The sequence below is a fragment of the Staurois parvus genome, unplaced genomic scaffold (genome assembly GCF_062004578.1).
Source record: "Staurois parvus isolate SC_StPar_1 unplaced genomic scaffold, SC_StPar_1.0 ptg000090l, whole genome shotgun sequence".
Classification (NCBI taxonomy): Eukaryota; Metazoa; Chordata; class Amphibia; order Anura; family Ranidae; genus Staurois; species Staurois parvus.
In genome coordinates, this window is record NW_028317886.1 from 24,067,388 (window position 1) to 24,084,656 (window position 17,269).

At 40.3% G+C, this 17,269-nt stretch overlaps 1 protein-coding gene across 1 annotated transcript in view; it reads left to right on the forward strand.

Moving 5' to 3' along the window:
* SLC10A7 (solute carrier family 10 member 7) overlaps nt 1–17,269 on the forward strand; it is a 276,262-nt gene that overhangs the window by 208,719 nt on the left and 50,274 nt on the right. Inside the window, exons 6-7 of the mRNA XM_089670484.1 lie at nt 3,996–4,031; nt 15,214–15,297. Coding sequence (XP_089526610.1) covers nt 3,996–4,031; nt 15,214–15,297 — 120 coding nt within the window. The remainder of the gene's footprint in view (nt 1–3,995; nt 4,032–15,213; nt 15,298–17,269) is intronic.

Below are 17,269 nucleotides of genomic sequence, written 5' to 3' on the forward strand. Positions count from 1 at the left end.
CAGCACGACCAAAATTTTTCTTGGCTAAGTCTATATTGTTAGCATCATTCCAATTTGAATGTTGAAAACTTAAGTGATTGATCAGTTTGTCTATAATTGATCGGGAAATCATTGGCTAGGTGCAACACCAGACAGCATTGTTTCATTAGCGTCCTTCAAGTTACAAAGTGTATTTCCCATCTTACAGCTTAGGTTATCCCCTGAGTAATATCTCACAAAGACAGTGGGCCTTTACTGTAGCTGGACAAGACTTCTTACAAAGCTTTTAACTCTTTGAGCTGTGTATAGCTTTGTTTAATAGTTGTTCTGTTGCCTCTGTGGAAGAGAATGTGCACAGAACTGTGTGGCTCTGTTGCCTCCTGGGTACAGAAGAAATGCAGTCAGATGAAACACTCGCTACATACTTTTTAAATATTCATGTATCACTATTTCTACATTAAATTGACATGTTGTATCTTTTTTGTTATGAACTGGTTCACCCTGCAGGTTTTGCAAACATGTGCATATACTATACATTTTTGCTTAAAGCGAATCTGCCAGCTAATTTAAACTTTTAAAGTGAACAGTTCTGTTAGCTATAAAAAAAAAAAAAAAAAAACAATGTTGCTTTTACTAGCCATAAAACCTTCCTTTGTACCTATGTAGCTATAAAGGGTGTTATTCAATGGATAGGGGGGTGGAGGGTTTTAGTACTGAACACAGGGAAGTTAGGGTAATAGCAGACCCCTTGTATGCTCTCCCACAGACTGATTATTTGTAAAAATCTAAAGTAAACCTGCACTGTATTTACAGATGGAGGCTTTTTAGTACTATACTGCCATCAGCTCTTTAAAGGGTTAGTTCACCTTTACCAAAAAACTGCCTATGAAGATAAGGGGTGTCTGTAGATAAAAACAAACTGGGCAGCTCTGACTAAAGTTGAATAATGCCCTTGCTATAGGTGTACGCCATTTATGTACCTCATGAAGCATGACTGGAATTCTCCCAGGACAATGCTAAGCCAGGCCTAGTCATTACTGCCACCTCCACCATCACAGGAGTGAGCTCTCAGATGTTGAGCTCAGAGCTACTGTGTCAGGGGAGAGAGAGCATATGAGGGGCTCTGAATCCTGTGATGGTGGGGGTGAGCAGGAATGACTAGTCCTCACTTGGCAACGTCCTAGCAACATCCTGGGTGTAATCTAGTCAGGCTTCATGAGGTATGTAAATGGCCTGCACCTATAGCAAGAGCATTATTCAACTTTAGTCAGAGACACACAATGTGTTTTTAATCCACAGATGCCCCTTACCTGCATAGGCAGTTCTTTGGTGAGGGTGAACTATCCCTTTAAGGAACATTTGTCATCTCAGATAAAGTTCTAAAATGGCTTCGTAAATAAAGCACAGGCACCTGGTCAGTGGTGTATGTTGCTTTTGTGCTGCCGTAGGCAACACTAAAATCGAACACACTCATATGCGCACACACACACACACATTCTAAAAAAGGGAACGAGAATCGGCCTCTACCTACACCCCCTAGCAGCCCGCAACCTCTCTCGGAATCCCTTGTTTGCCAAGTAGTAAATACGCCCCTGCATCTAATGGACCGCACACATGTGGTCATCAAACCATCTCCCTAGCACCTCAGGAACCCCAAAACTGAGGAATTCTGTTTTTCAAATGCAGTGTTAAAACATAGCCTGCTTCTTACAGGGTTCTCAACTTTGGTGCTTCTTTACAAAGTGAAGCTTCACCACATTCACTAAGCTCTGGGGAAAACTTGCAAAGTGAACAGTCTATTTGTCTTTAGTAAGGCAAGCTGTAGATGAGTCAAAATCCGAAAGTTCTGTCAAGTGAAAAACGAAAATAGCTCATACGATTGTGCCAGCAATAGTTTTGATTTTCTAATAAAAATCCATTATGTTGGATCAGAGACTTTCGATTGCGGCACAAAAATTATGTGTCAAATCTGGCACTCTAATGATGCAAAAAATGAACCATTTGAAATGATGTGGCCATGTGGGCGGAGCCCCACACGTCCATGCTGTTTTTGAAAAGTGACAGCTAGTATGGGGAACTTCCCCCCATACTTCTGTCATAGGGAGATGGGGGCAGCAGGTGGCGGCTGCAGGACCAGTAACATGTTACATGTTACATCCTAAAAAATATGTAGAATATGTTTCCAAAGGTGAACTTAAACTACTGAAATCGCTAGAAATTTATCTCAAAGAGTAGCAATTGCTTACACTTTGATTAAACATGGAGCAAATGACCTCCTCATGGCAAGTTGTATGTAGGAGTAATTACCCTCAACTGTAACCTTTTGCGGTCATAGGTTACCATGGCTCCTAAGGGCTACCTGGGTTGCTTACTCTATATGGAGCCATTTGTTGTTGTTTTTTTCTAGTTGGTTCACATGTCTGTGTTATTACATGTTTAACATGCACAACACTAAGACTGTCCATAGACAGAGGGCTGATCTAAAGAAAACAAACTGATTCCCCCATCCACACATGAAAGTTGAATGGAGGAATCCAATTAATTCCATTCACAATACACTGATCAACAGCCGGGGATTGATTTTGATCCATCTATGGGCAGCAATAGCACCGCACTGTACTACAGTACACACGTTGCTGGGCATTTGCAGTAATGCATTTGGAAATTGAGCTTATGTTATGCATTTGGTTTTGAACCCAAAAAAAAAATGGGCACAGGAAATTAAGAGTGAACATTACCTTTTTCACTCTGTTTACACAACATTCCCCTCCTGTGTATGAGATCATATCCTCCTAGCTTTGCTGTACTAGAAGCTGATACATTATAACAGGGGAGAGAAGCCATGGGCTGCAGAAAGACAATGCAAGCCTTTCAGAAAAGGGACTTAAGTTTTCATGAAACCAGTTTATTCCGTTATTCAGAGCACTTCATTATAGTATTATAAACTATGTACGAGGGGCGTTCAAGTCAAACTGGGACTTTTCATTTTACAGGTATAACAAGGCATGCTAGAGTGGTGGTACTAAAAGCAGTTGTATGTGGCAAGTGTGTCCTATTGCTGATAGGTGGTGCACATGTCGTGGGCCAGTCCAGAGATCGTTAATCAAGATGGCAGACAACAGTGTCAGTGCCTGCATGGAACAGCGTGTGGTCATGAAGTTTCTTGTGAACAAAGGCTTAAAACCCTATAGACGAATTCAAGCACAGTATGGTGATGAGACCAGAAAAAATTTCAAACAATTGTGTCTGCAGGTAAGGTGATGCCAAATGTTTTCTGGGACAAATGTGGCGTTATTCTTGTGAATTTTCTAGCCCATGGTGCCACTATCAATGGTGAATAATACTGTCATGTTCTGAGTGATGTGCATACGCCTCTGTGGAAAAAACGACCTGGTTTGGTCACTAAGTGCGTCCTGTTTCTCCAGGACAACGCACAAGCTCTAACTGCTCACTGCACGTGCACATTAGAGCAACTCGGCTGCGAGGTATTGCCACATCCTCCTTATAGCCCGGACCTCAGACATGATATCCACCTGTGTGGACCCCTAAATAAGTTCTTCAGAGGTTGGCATTTCAGCACTGATGACGAAGCAGACTGTCCTAGGATGGTTCAGGCATACTGACAAATCTCTCTATGCCAAAAGATTTCCAGGCATTCCTTAAACGCTGGGATAAGTGTACAAATGTAGCAGGGCAGTATGTCGAAAAATAAATGCAGTTTCCACTCCCTGAAATTTGTTCATTAATTATGTAAACTCAGAAGTCCTGGTTTGACTTGAACACTTCTCGTAGAAAAGCCAACAGAGCTGTATAGTCTTGTTTTCTATATTGGTACTCACTGCTCATTGTCCTATAAAATAACAAGCTGCACAGGGTACACATGCCATATTAAGAGACATCCATATTAGTAAAAATGCTATTACATAAAATATTCTTGTCAATTATGTCTGTGTGATGTTTAACATATTGTTATGAAATTGATCATGATTATTAAAACTTTCATATTTTATTTCCAGGGTATTGTAGTGACTCCTCTGCTGCTACTTCTGTTTGTGAGTATCCTGCTTCATTTTCCAACTACTTAATATATATATATAATTTACAAATGCCTGGAAACTGAGACCTTTTCTACCTTACTGGTGTCAAGCTTTGGTTTTTGTCGTTGAGGTCTTCATGATATTCTAATCAGTGAAAGATATTCTACAGATGAAAAAAAAGGACACCAAAGTGTGTGCACTATATGAAATGCAGAACAACTATATGTAAATATTTTGCAAGGCAAACATTGGTTTTTATAGTTTAATAATGTTCCAATTTTAATGGGTTGTTGAGCAATTTGGATTCCTGTTTTCTCTCCTTTACTAAGTTTCTAAGGTGCACTTTTTTAATCGTAAATAATTGTTGTAAGTAGGTATTACATTATTGCAGAGAAAAGTCCGTATTGCATTTACAAATTGTTCTTGTATTTTTATTTGTTTAAAACCAGTGGTATACATTTCTTCTAGTTCTGTTTTAGAATACAGGAAAGAACACGCACAACAAAAGTGAGTCTCATAGATTATTAAAGAGCTCCTGAAACTTTTCCTTGTCAGATCAGAATAATGCCAACAGCAGGTTATGCCTTAAATTATAAAAGACATTTCTTTAAAACCAAGCTTCTGCCTTTTGTGGAAGGCTGTAGAACTTGGCTGTGTTTACATCTTATTTGCTGTATCTGTGATTAGTTTTCTCTAAGACAGTCACATCAACTAATACAGGTTTGCTACTTGTCAGCAAAGTCATTAGAATAAGAAGTGAAAAACTCCTTGGCTAGAGGAACACTACATAAAAATGTTGTACTTAAAGTGTATGTATTTGTTTAACCAAAACTTTTTATAGTTTTGAATAGGTTAAAGAATGGTTTAAGGTCCTGTCATCTATGTGCCATGGGGGGCATTTCACTTTACTTTTTGTTCCAGAACTCAACAGGAAGTAAATGGAAATGTTCTATAGTGAGGGGAATTTCTGTCTTACACATTCGTCAGCAGGACAGGAGTCCCTGCTAGAATTTTTTCCTTTACCTCTTGTTCTGAGTACTATTCTAATCGTTTTGGATTTTCCCTCATTTTCTTTTCCAGTTACAATAGTCACCAGTACCAATGGGGTTTGAATGTCCCCAATGGGGACAGATACAGCAGTAAAAACTTGACAGAGGGTTTACCTTAAAAAAAAAAAAAGTTTTGCCAAGATACACACTTCAACCTTTTCGCTGCCACTGATGTATATCATGCTCATATGTTGGCAGCAGCAGCAGAAGGTTTTACACATAGTAATTTTAGATCTGACAAGCCCATGCACTCCATGCTCGTATGTGTGTACCCAAGACCTACATAACAGCTGCCGCCAAGTAAAGGGAAGGTAGACGAACAAACACGTGTTTGCTGATCTCCTGTACCAAGTAAAAACCCAGAAGAAATGAAGACCTCACTTCACTTCCGGGTTCAACTGTCACAGATGTGATCAGGGGGATGTTAAATCTTGTGGTAGATTCATTTGAGTTTGCGTAAGTGTGAACTATTTTTAAAGACCTAGTAGCTCACTTTTATTAAAAAGAGATAAAGTTTCAATTTAACAAAAACAGATTGCCTGCTCGGGTTCTTCTCCATCTAAACACAAATGACAAAAAAATGCTGAACCACCTGACTATTCAGTCAGCAGCACCGCTGCTTGCTCCAGTCTTCCTGACCTTGGGCTTCTCAGACACGCTCAGTCTGCACTTGCAGTATCTAAGTGCTCAGGCCCCACTGGATAAAGTTTTTCCAGCACCCGAGGCTCTCACTTCTCGGGAACACAGAACTCTGCTAGTCTCTTTCTTGATCTCTCCGGACCCACATAGCTGTCCTGACTTTCCCAGTCCTTTGGGTGAGAAGTCTACCCAGCGTATGGTCTTCTCTCCCCTCCTGGCTGGAGCACACTGCAATCTTCACTCTCTGGCTCTCTCTCCGAATGGCAACAACTGCCCTGAGCTATGCTCATATCTGGTATATTTTGATCCTGCACACCTGTGCCCTCACACAAGCTGCAAGCAACTAGCAAAGCCTGGACACCGGACTGAAGGTTCCGTTCCTACCAAGATTCTTTGGAACTGTCAAGCTCCCAGTCCCAATCTAGAACTACCAAATGCAGCGAAAACATAGAGCACAGCTGTCTCCGTTTACCATAAACATGCCAGAGATTCTCATACTGACTCTTGGAGAGTCCTGTGTAATTTCTATCTTCGTAACCTAAATTCACAGTGTCAGGGACTTGCACTGTCACACAGCATCAAAATATGGTAACTGCTAATGCTGTTGTGGCGTGAAGGGCTCTCGGACTTACACAGAGTGATTAAATATGCATGTTAGGTGTCCCAACACCTTAAATGACTGTTTTTTCTAGGTCACTGTAAGGGTAAATTCACACCAGATGTGATGGGACTGCATTGGGTGACTATTCCAGCACAGTCCCACTCCATGGACAAAGCAAAATTCCTTGTCTCCTATGTGTCCAATTCACACTGCGTTACAATGAGAAAGCACCACATGCAGTATTTTTTTCTCAGTGCAGCGCAGTGTAAGGCTGCCTTTAAGTTTATTTGATGCCTGTGTGACATCTCAATAAATTTTATTTAAAAAAAATAAGGAAACTGTGATCCGCCAAGGTCAGCGCATCCTCACTGCACTGATCTCAGCCAATTTGCGCTGTACACTAGCTGTTGCGCTGCAATGCAGCCGCTGGTGTGCTCCAGCTCTAAGAATTGTCAAGCTTGCACTACCATATTTGTTAGATGTAAGTACAAGTAATGTTTAAATGAAAAATATTTTAAAAATGTGTAACAAAATGAGTTAATAGCATTATGAATAGATGATGAGCAAATCTCACACTGCACTTAGTTGGCATTAGCATCTTGTGATAATTTGTATTGATTTTTTTTTTATCGTTTTTGAGATATTTACTGTATGAATTGTAACACAGAGCATCCAAACAAACATTTATTCACCTAAATTTGCAGACCCTATTATGACTTTAAGCCAGTCGGTAGGGTAATTATTAAAATAAATGTGTGTTGTACCTTTGTCTTTAATATTATTGTGTTAATGTGAAATTAGTCTTAAATGACCTTTGTTATGCAGCAAGAATTCAGCTGCATACAACCAAGCCTCTTGAGAATGAATAATTGTAAGATGTCTCATTTTGCTTGATTAAGCCATATAATGTCCTCCTCAGTGTTTAACAGCTTTGGTACCATATGCATTATTTATACTAAGATGCATGTTTAGACTCAAGTTAAGCTAAAAGTGTGAAACAGAGTACACATCACGATGACAGGGTGAAAGCTGTTTTTACATTTGTTATGTGCAACATATCTACATTCTTGTAGTACTTTTTGACTATACCCAATGTGCCTGAAATCAACAGAACTGTGATAAAGAAAAGAGGTTAACAGCAGAGATTTCAGAATAGAAATCTTAATAATATCATTGGTCTGCAGATGTATTATACAGTACTGTGCAAAAGTCTTACGCAAGTGTGGAATAATGCTGGAAATAAGAGTACATTCAGAAATTAAAGCGTTAATAGTTTATTTTTATTAATAACAAAATAGAAAGTGATTGAACAGAAGAGAGATCCAAATCAAATCAATATTTGGTGTGACTATCTTTTGCTTTCAAAACAATCATCAATCTTCATAAATTTTTCTAGGTACACTAGGTACAATTTTTCTAGATTTTTAGGTACACTTGCACACAGGTTTTGACGGAACTTGGCAGATAGGTTGTTCCAAACATCTTGGAAAAGTAACCACAGATCTTCTGTGGATGTAGGCTGTCTCATATCCTTCTTCTGTCTCCATGTAATCCCAGACAGATTTGATGATGATGAGATCAGGGCTCTGTGGGAGCCAAACCGTCACTTCCAGGACTCCTTGTTCTTCTTTACACTGAAGATAGTTCTTAATGACATTGGCTATATGTTTGGGATCGTTGTGCTGCTGCAGAATAAATTTGGGGCCAATCAAACACCTCCCTCATGGTATGACATGATGGATAAGTATCTGCCTGTATCTCTCAGCATTGAGGACCCCAATAATCCTGACCAAATCTCCAACTCCATTTCCAGAAATGAAGCTCCAAACTTGCAAGGAACCTCTACCATGCTCCACTGTTGCCTACAGACACTCATTATTATACTGCTCTCCAGCCTTCACAAACAAACTGCCTTTTGCTACAGCCAAATATTTTCAAATTTTGACTCATCAGTCCAGAGCACCTGCTGACATTTTTCTGCACCCCCAGTTAATATTTTTTCATACCTTGTTGAGTTGTTTAGCCTTGTTTCTATGTCCTGTGCAAGTAACCTGTAGAAATAAGGAAAAAGGAGGAAACCACAAAAGCTCAGGCAAGCATTTGCTCTGCTGAAGCCCTGAACAGCACTCAGTCTCATAGTGATGAGGTTTTCTGTGGACCAGAGCAGGACCCGACAATAACATAGGTCTCAGCATCCAGTTCTAGCTCTATCTTAGGCACACAACAAGCAGAATACCTGACTACAGCAGACTATTGTTCAACTAATTCACAATTTCATGGACAGTTAACGACTTTATTACAGATATTACTATCCAGGGCGCCTAAGTGCCAGGCTCCTCCTCCAGCTCTACCATCTCTTAATATGCCTACCCCAGATAAGGCAGACATAGAAGAAAATAAAGAGAACCCAGAGGCAGTGTTAAAGTTCATTTAATGTTAGTTTCACACACTGTTTGCTAATGGTGATATGGTCACTTCTCCTGTGTGCAAAAGGCCCCTATCTTGCCAAAGAGACAAACTAATTCCAAAAAGACATTTTTTGTTAAGCATAAATGGAATCTGCTATTTTAAGACGATTTTGGTAAATTCCCAAAAAAATATTATTCCTCTGAAAAATCTTTGCTGAGCTCTATCCAGTGGAAAAAATGTTCACTAAAAAATTGGTCTGTTCCAATAGTGGACCAATTGAAGATATTCCTTCATTCAAAGTTTCTGCAGATAACACGTTTGAGATGCTCTTAAATGCTATTTTAACACTTGCAGGCCTGGCTATGCAACTAGTAATTTCTGTTTGTCAAACCACAGCTAACTGGACTAGGGCAATAAACTACCAACACAATACTGTATTCCAGGACTGTACTTTACTGAGCAATTATCTTCTGCCCTGATCTTTTGAGTTGGTGCCCTAGTAGTAATGTGTGTGTTGATGCGCCAACTAGTAATGATTCAAATTTCCATGCGCAGAATACTGTGGCTCAAAGGCTGGTCAGTTGAAGCTGCCTGTAAAATATGCCTCATATGTATGCCCCTTTCTCTTTCTTTTTGGTGAGGCACATGACAAATTAATCAAGAATGTCACAGATGGAAAGGTTCTTCTCCCCAGTAGATTGTTATAAAATCTCTGTGTTTTGAGGCGTCTACCTCAAAACACAGAGCACTTTAATGCTGTACCCAGACTTCAAGTTCAGCCCTTACTTTCACTTTGCCTACAAAGTCCACTGAGTTTTCCTCAAAGTCATCTTACCAATGAAGGGAAGTTCTCACTCCTAAAAGGGGGGGGGGGCATCCATGAATGTTTGCATCTATGCATGTGGGTTCAATTGGTGGCTTCAGATGGGAACAAAATAAAGTTCAAAACTGTACGCCTTCATCACTTTCTTCTCTCAAATCAGCCAAAATCTGCCCAAGGACAGTTCAGAATGCCCTGAACCATCTCTAGTCTCAGGGAATAGTTGTGCCAGTACTCCTACAGGACAGGTTCAGAGGATTCTATTCCAACCTGTTTACGGTACCGAAACCCAACAGGGTATTCATCCTATGCTGGACATAAATATATAAACAAATACCTTCAAATTCCAAAAGCTGGCATACAATCTTCAAGGTCAGTTTATGCTTTTCTGAGACAAGGGTTATACTTGGCATCTGTAGACATCCCAGATGCCTATCTGCATATTTCAATTTATCTGCCTCATAAGCATTGTCTGCGCTTTGCAGAAGGAGACAATCAAATCGTAGCTATAACTTTTGGCTTATCCTCTGTTCCCAGAGTATTCAAAAGGTTCTCGCACTTCTTCCCCTTTCAATAACACAGGGCATCCAGTCACAAGTTTGTCTGGATGATCATCTGAAGGACTCAGGCCATTCCAGCTATCCAAAACATCCACAGAACCAGATGCTTCAGACTTTCAGTTGGGTGATCAGTTTCTAAAAATCCGCTCTCCAACCTTGTCTTTGTCTGGAACCTGATTCTGGACACATCCCAAGTAAAAGTCTTCCATTCAGAGAAAAAAAAAATCTCTTAGAACGGATTCTCAGGACTTGAGATCAAGAAGATGCCTCTCAGTGAGATTATCCATGACAATTCTTGATCTCGTGGTGGCCTCCTTCTAGTTTGTTTTATTCACCTAATTTTATTAGAGACCTCTCCTACACAACATTTTGTTGAACAAGCAGGCTCCTTGTCCAACCCATGCTTTTGTCCAACCAACCAATGATTTCCCTAAATTGGAGGATTTCCAGTCTAGCCTTAACAATGGGAGAGTCGCTTCTTCAATATAACTGAAAAGTGATAAGGACATATGCCAGTCTTTCCAGCTGAGGAGGAGTGTTACAATCCCTCACAGTTTAGGAAACATTGAAGGTAAGCTCCCCATCAACATCCTAGAGGATCCTGCACCACTAGACAATAGATATCGTGGCTTCCAGATTCAACAACTTACCTCTGTTTGTGGCCAGGATCAAGGATCCTTTATCAGTGCCATTCCTGGTCTCAGTTCAGGCTAATCTATGCCATTTCCACCAATGCAAATTCTGCCATGTTTACTCCACAAAATACTCGGACACAACCCCTGGTCTCTTTCCAACAGTTCAGAGCAATTCAGGGCCCTGTGTTCCATCCTGCTTCTCAGTCACTGGCTTTAATGGCATGGCTGTTGAAGCCCAGGTCATAAAGGACAGAGGGGACTCTGAGTCTGTCATTCCTACTAAAAACAAGAAAAGCCACTGCCAGAAAGATCTACTATTGTACCTGGAAATGCTTCTTTGCCTGGTGTGAACACAGGTACTCTAATCCCAGAGATTCTTCTGCACCTCACATTCTGGCCTCCCTACAATCAGGACTTGACCAAAACTTGGACTTAACACCCTGAATGGACATGTTTTGGCATTGTCCTTTCTTTTCCAAAAGCCTCTGGTCCTGCTGTCCTTTGTCAAAATCTTTTTTCAAGGTGTATCTTGGATCAGGCCCCCATACAGCATCCTGTGCTTCTTGAGGCCCTCAGTCTGGTTCTGTCTGTTCTGCAGAAATCACCCTTTGAACCCATAAGGGAAATCCTTATGAACTCTCTTGCAATGTAGCTGTCTTGGTTGCTATTACATCTATAAGCTGTGTCTCTGAGTCAGCATCTCTCTTTTATGTAGCCATGGGTCATTTTTAACAAAGACAAGGTAGTCTTACTCCAAAGATCTTTTTTTCCTAAAGTGGTATCAGTTTTCCACCTCAATGAAAATGCAGTCCAACCATCTTAGTGTCCTTCAAGGAAATTGCTCTTCACCGCCTGGACATAGAGCCATCAGGGTCTGCCTGAAAGCAACAACTTCTTTTAGAAAGACAGATTCCTTTTACATGCGCACTCTAAGCAGTCACGGGATGAGGGGGCAAGAAAGATGGTTGATCCGCATTTTTGCCACCCACAAGAAAGTGGACATCGTGCTACTCAGATGGGTACTCATTGCTGCACTACAGTGCTTTGGAGACGGTGCAACAGTTTTAACGCAGCATGCAAAGTTTACCAGGAGGCAGCAGTATTACCCCCTGAACACCTACAGGCCTTCTTTCACCCTCCTCTTAAAAGCGATTGCTTTTCAAGGAGTGATAAACACTACCCCCAATGCAAATGGGTTTTTGCAACCCATTTTTTGAAAGGTAAAGAGCAGCCTCTTCACTGTTCTTTAGCTTCCAGTTGTATCCTGGTAACCTTTTGTCTAAGTAACCAGTAATGTGTTGTAAATGACTCAAAACCCTAAAACTGTTAGGCCTAATGAACCCTAAATAGCTTTAGGGCCCATACAGTATGTACTAGTACTGCTAAAACTATTATGACATTGTCAAGCATAGCCATTTCTTTCAAAAGCTGCAGTGCTCAAACATAAAGCAAAATACAGAAAAAGTAAATGTGTTTTCCCTGCTTTTCGGCAAGCACACCTTAATGGAACCTGCTGCATCCAAAGTAAGGCCCTGTTCACACCTATACAATTTGCTTTTTGTCTGTTTTGCAGTGTTTTTCACAGGTCGGTTTGCCTTTTTTCTACACACATTTTTGACGGGTTTTTACCGCGTTTTATTCTTTTTTTTGTTTTGTTAAAGTAGATTTTTTTTTGTTGCTGGGCAGAATAAAAATAAAAAAAGTGTCAGAAAAGCACTACCATGCATTTCAGCAGCTTCTCCATTGAGCTCTATTGTAGCAAAACCGGTGCTTTTTGCTTTTAAAAACTCCCTGACCCATTCCTAAAAAAAGCATAGATGTGAACATGTTCCATACAAAACCATGTTAAATGGACTGTAATGCGTTTCTGCAAAAAGCACTAATAAACTCATTGGTGTGAATGGAGCCTAAAGCAATGCAAAGTGAGTCAAGTGTAGCTTGTTAACTCGTCTAAACGTTGTAGAGAAAGATAGAAGACATACAGGGTATAAAGCATAGCATACTAAACTGAGTGCAAGCATATCGGATTCAATTTTTGCAAGGGACCAGAGGTTTTCCACGTACCAATCAGAGTGGGCCAAGTGTTGAAGCCAGACAGCTAAGGGTAAGGAGAAAATTGAATTGATCTGACAAAAGAGAGATTGTCAAGAAAGAGATACAGATGAGGAGAAAGGAAAACGTTTGGGCAAGTTACAATGTTTCCACATTTTACATGGTATTAAACCCAAAGAAAACATTTATTATATTGCAGCTTACCAATTCTTAGATGTGGCAGCTGCCTTAGTTTTTTAGGCTTTCTAATACAGTCATTTATGTTGAAAATTGCAAACAAAAAAGCAGTAACCATGTAAATGACACAAGCAAAAGCATAATGGTGTTCACATAAAATGGGTACATAAAGCAATGAGGTGTAAGCAATTGTCAACTATCAAAGGTCAGTAGAGTAGTGAATGTAGGGATTACAAAAGACCTAAAGTGGTACCCCATTCATAAAGAAGTTTGCTCTTCGCTGGCAACACTAAGCATCCCTTAAAGTGACCGCAAAAGAAAAAAAAGGGTGGGGGAGGCTTGGAAGTAAAAACACTTGCCCCGATAAGAGAAAGGAGGGGGGACCCCAGTGGACCCACCATTAGGCTTTAGCAGCCTCTACCGAGGCAGGGTACATGGAAAGCAAAGCACGGCTGATGGTAGTCTGAGTGTTATAATCTATACAAGGGCCCCAAACCTTGAGGTATTGGGGGGGGGGGTGTATCTTCCATGCCTGGGCATGAGCTTGATATGCGCCCAGAAACAGAAACCCCACCAACTTCCTCTGAGTCTTAGATAAAGATGAAATAGGTTCATTTAGTAGGGCTTCCCAGGGGTTGCTTTTTTAGGCTTCTTTGCCTTACTTTCACTTGGTGATCTGGCCAATGAGTCTGTTGTTTTTAAAAAGAACAAGCTCTTTTGCAGATGTAGCAGTTAAAGGGATGACAGAAACCATTTACCCCTAACAGAAGTGCTTACAATGATCAGATTTTATGTAAAACCTTTATTCCTAAAAACAAAAAATCCTTTTGCTTTAACCACTTGCCTGCTGGGCACTTTTACCCCCTTCCTGCCCAGGCCAATTTTCAGCTTTCAGCGCTGTCGCACTTTGAATGACAATTGTGCGGTCATGCAACACTGTACCCAAACAACATTTTTATTGTTTTTTTGAGACAGAGCTTTCTTTTGGTGGTATTTAATCACTACTGGGTTTTTTATTTTTTGTTAAACAAACTAAAAAAGACTGAAAATTTTTGAAAAAAAAAAGTTTTTTTCTTGGTTTCTGTTATAAAATTTTGTAAATAAGTAATTTTTCTCCTTCACTGATGTACACTAATGAGGCTTCAGTGATGGGCACTGATAGGCGGCACAGATAGGTGGCACTGATGGGCATGGACAGGCATCACTAGTGGGTATTGACAGGCATCACTGATGGGCACTGAAAGGCAGCACTCATATTGGGCACTTATAGGCGGCACTGATAGGTGGCACTGACTGACACTAATTGGCGGCCTTGATTGGAACTGTTAGGCGGCACTGACAGGCACTGATAGGCAGCACTAATATACAGCATTGACGTGCACTGATAGTTGGCACTGACTGACACTGATAGATGGCACTGATTGGCAGCACTGATAGGCGACACTGACTGGCACTGATAGGCGGCACTGACAGGCAGTTCTGATGGGCACTGATATGTGGCATTGATGGGCACTGGTAGGCACTGATATGTGGCATTGATGTGCACTGATGGGCACTGGTATGTGGCATTGATGGGCACTGACCGGTGACACTGATGGAGCTACACTGATCATCAGTGCAGATGTTCGGTCTGAGTAATGCTGATTACCGGCTCTCCTCTCCTCCCAAGCTGCCAGGGGGAGGAGTGGACTGTCGATAACCGGCATTTCCTATTTACATGTGATCAGCTGTGATTGGATACAGCTGATTACATGACAGAGCCGAAGTCACCGGCTGTTTACAGTGATCTGTAAACCGCTGTGTCCTAGGGGCGCGCACGCGCGGTTAGAGTGGGAGGACGTCATATGACGTCCTCCCAGAACGAGAGAGCCGCTGCCCTCCTGTCATTACCTTATATGACGGGCGGGAGGAAGTTAATTGCAACTTTTAACTGGACTTTGAATTCAGTTTGTTAGTGATTTTGTTAATCTAAATCTGCTAGTCCATCTAACACTCTTCTCCCCCAAGATTAACAATGCTACTGTCCAAAGGTACCCCCTGTGCACTTTTATCTAGAGTTGAAGTTAGAGGTGTATCACAGGTCAGCTCACCAGGTGAAAACAGAGGGGGGAAAACACAAAAAAACAAATGCAGCCACTATATCTAATAATTGGTATACTAACATAACATTTATGGTTTTGGTTTTAATACCGCTTTAATGTAATGATTTTTGTTTATGGCAACTAAGTCTCAAAGTGTGTCTCTTTCTTCCACAGTTGGGATCATCATCTTCAGTACCCTTTACCTCTATATTCTCCCAGCTATTCATGACTGTTGTTGTCCCGCTGATCATTGGTCAGGTATGTTTATCAATATTCAAGCATCCAGATACTCCATTAACTTGAGATGCAACTGTAATGCTTAAATGATCTTTTGACCTTCACATATTTTCTGTTACTTAAGTACTGTATACAAAAAGAAGTCCACCTAAAACAGAGTAATAGTTGTTTGTGAAAGCTATTGAATATACCACAAAAGAATTATAATTGCATTTTTAGGACCACTTTATTGACATTGATCACAGTGGCTGGCAATCACATTTCTTTTGAAGCCAGAACAGTATATTTGCCATTTCTGTATACTTTGTGCTAGTTGCCGTTGCCCTGTTAAAGAATACCAGGTAACTTCAATAGGAAATCCCACACCCAGGAGCAGTAGTTGAGTTGGGAGCAAATAAACATGGCTTCAAAGCAGAAGGGCCGCAGAAGTCATTCTGTTTTGGCAGTGCTGGTTTCCCTATTGCTTCTACCCAAGCCTCACGGATTTGTTCAAATTGTTCTTCATCAATTAATTTCCATATTTTATACACTGGTTATTTATGAAGATACAACACACTTTTTAATCTCATGGTTGTATTCTTTGTGATGATATGTATATACAATATATAGCAAGACCTTTTTTAATAGCAATGTAGCAAAGATAAAAAGAAGGACATGAATATGTAAAAGATACCAGTCTTAATGGAGAAGTTTTTAGTAATAATAGAGCCACATAATCTTTGTGCTAGAATGCTTAACTAATCCTTGCTTACAGTTGTTGAGCCAATAAAGAGAGAGCAGCTCTGCCTCTGGTCAATAGGCAAACAAGAGAAAATTCTTAGCTAAAATTGTGGGTGACAGATCAGATTCTGAACACATCCAAGTTATTCTCTGGAGGTGTCTAATGAACGGCCTCTTGCTCAAAGCTCTGCAGATGTCACCAGCAATGTTAGTCCAACATCATGTATTTTTAATTAGCTTTCAGATCATCAATATTAAATAGTAATCCGGGCGACATATTTGTGAGCACATCCAGAATAACAGAGTTGAGTTGCATCTCAACATTAATATGTATGTTATATTAATGATATGTTGTGATTATAAGGAATTATTTTCATCATATGATAAGGAAAGGGACACTTACTTTTATTATTGCTTCTTTTTTATGATTTTATACATTCCCTTGCTCTTTGCAGCTATGCAGCATGAGTTTTAAGTTTGTTCTGCTTAACTTTGGGAAACAGAGATCTGATTGTTGTCAGATGTAGAGTGTTTGTTGCATTATATAGACAACATAGCTGAAGATGTATGTGTGACCAATGGTTAAAAAACAAAAGAAAGCAGGACACCATACTCAACTTCTTCTCCTCCCCCATTATTGTAAACCAGTTTGGCAGATCATCAAAAATTAAACCAACTGCTTGTTGATAAATAGGTGTTGTTAAGTGCCATGAACACGGATGTCGAAAGATTGGGATTTGTATATACTTCTCATGCTGCTCACTTCCCAGATGCCTGAGTTAAAATGATCAAAACGCCATTGCATTACATAAAGGATTCAAACCTCTTTTTGATGAGTTCTTTCAAAAAGTAAGGTGTGTATGGCATCATGCTGTTTGTTACTGCAGTACCAATTGTTTTCAGTGAGAAGGAATCCCGAATAGGAACTGTGACAGCAAAAATGCATTGTGTCTACTGTGCCGTCTTGCACCCCAGTTCTTATTAGTGATACAGTATTGAAATATGCAATTGTTTTAGCATTTATTGACTATAAGTGAACTTAAAATGCTAGTTTTTGAAAGACCCTAAAGGGCATAGCCAGCTGAAGGAAATATGTTGTCTGCATTTAGGTGCAGTAAAATAAAGGGCATCCCCCTTCCAGAGCCTTTTTAGAATAAGCAGCAGAGTCTAGAGGCCTAGTGGACTAAAATCTGTTTCACCACACCAGATTATACGTTCTAATTGGTACTAGTTATTACTGAAGGCAAAATTTGATAAGCCACTGCTAATGGAA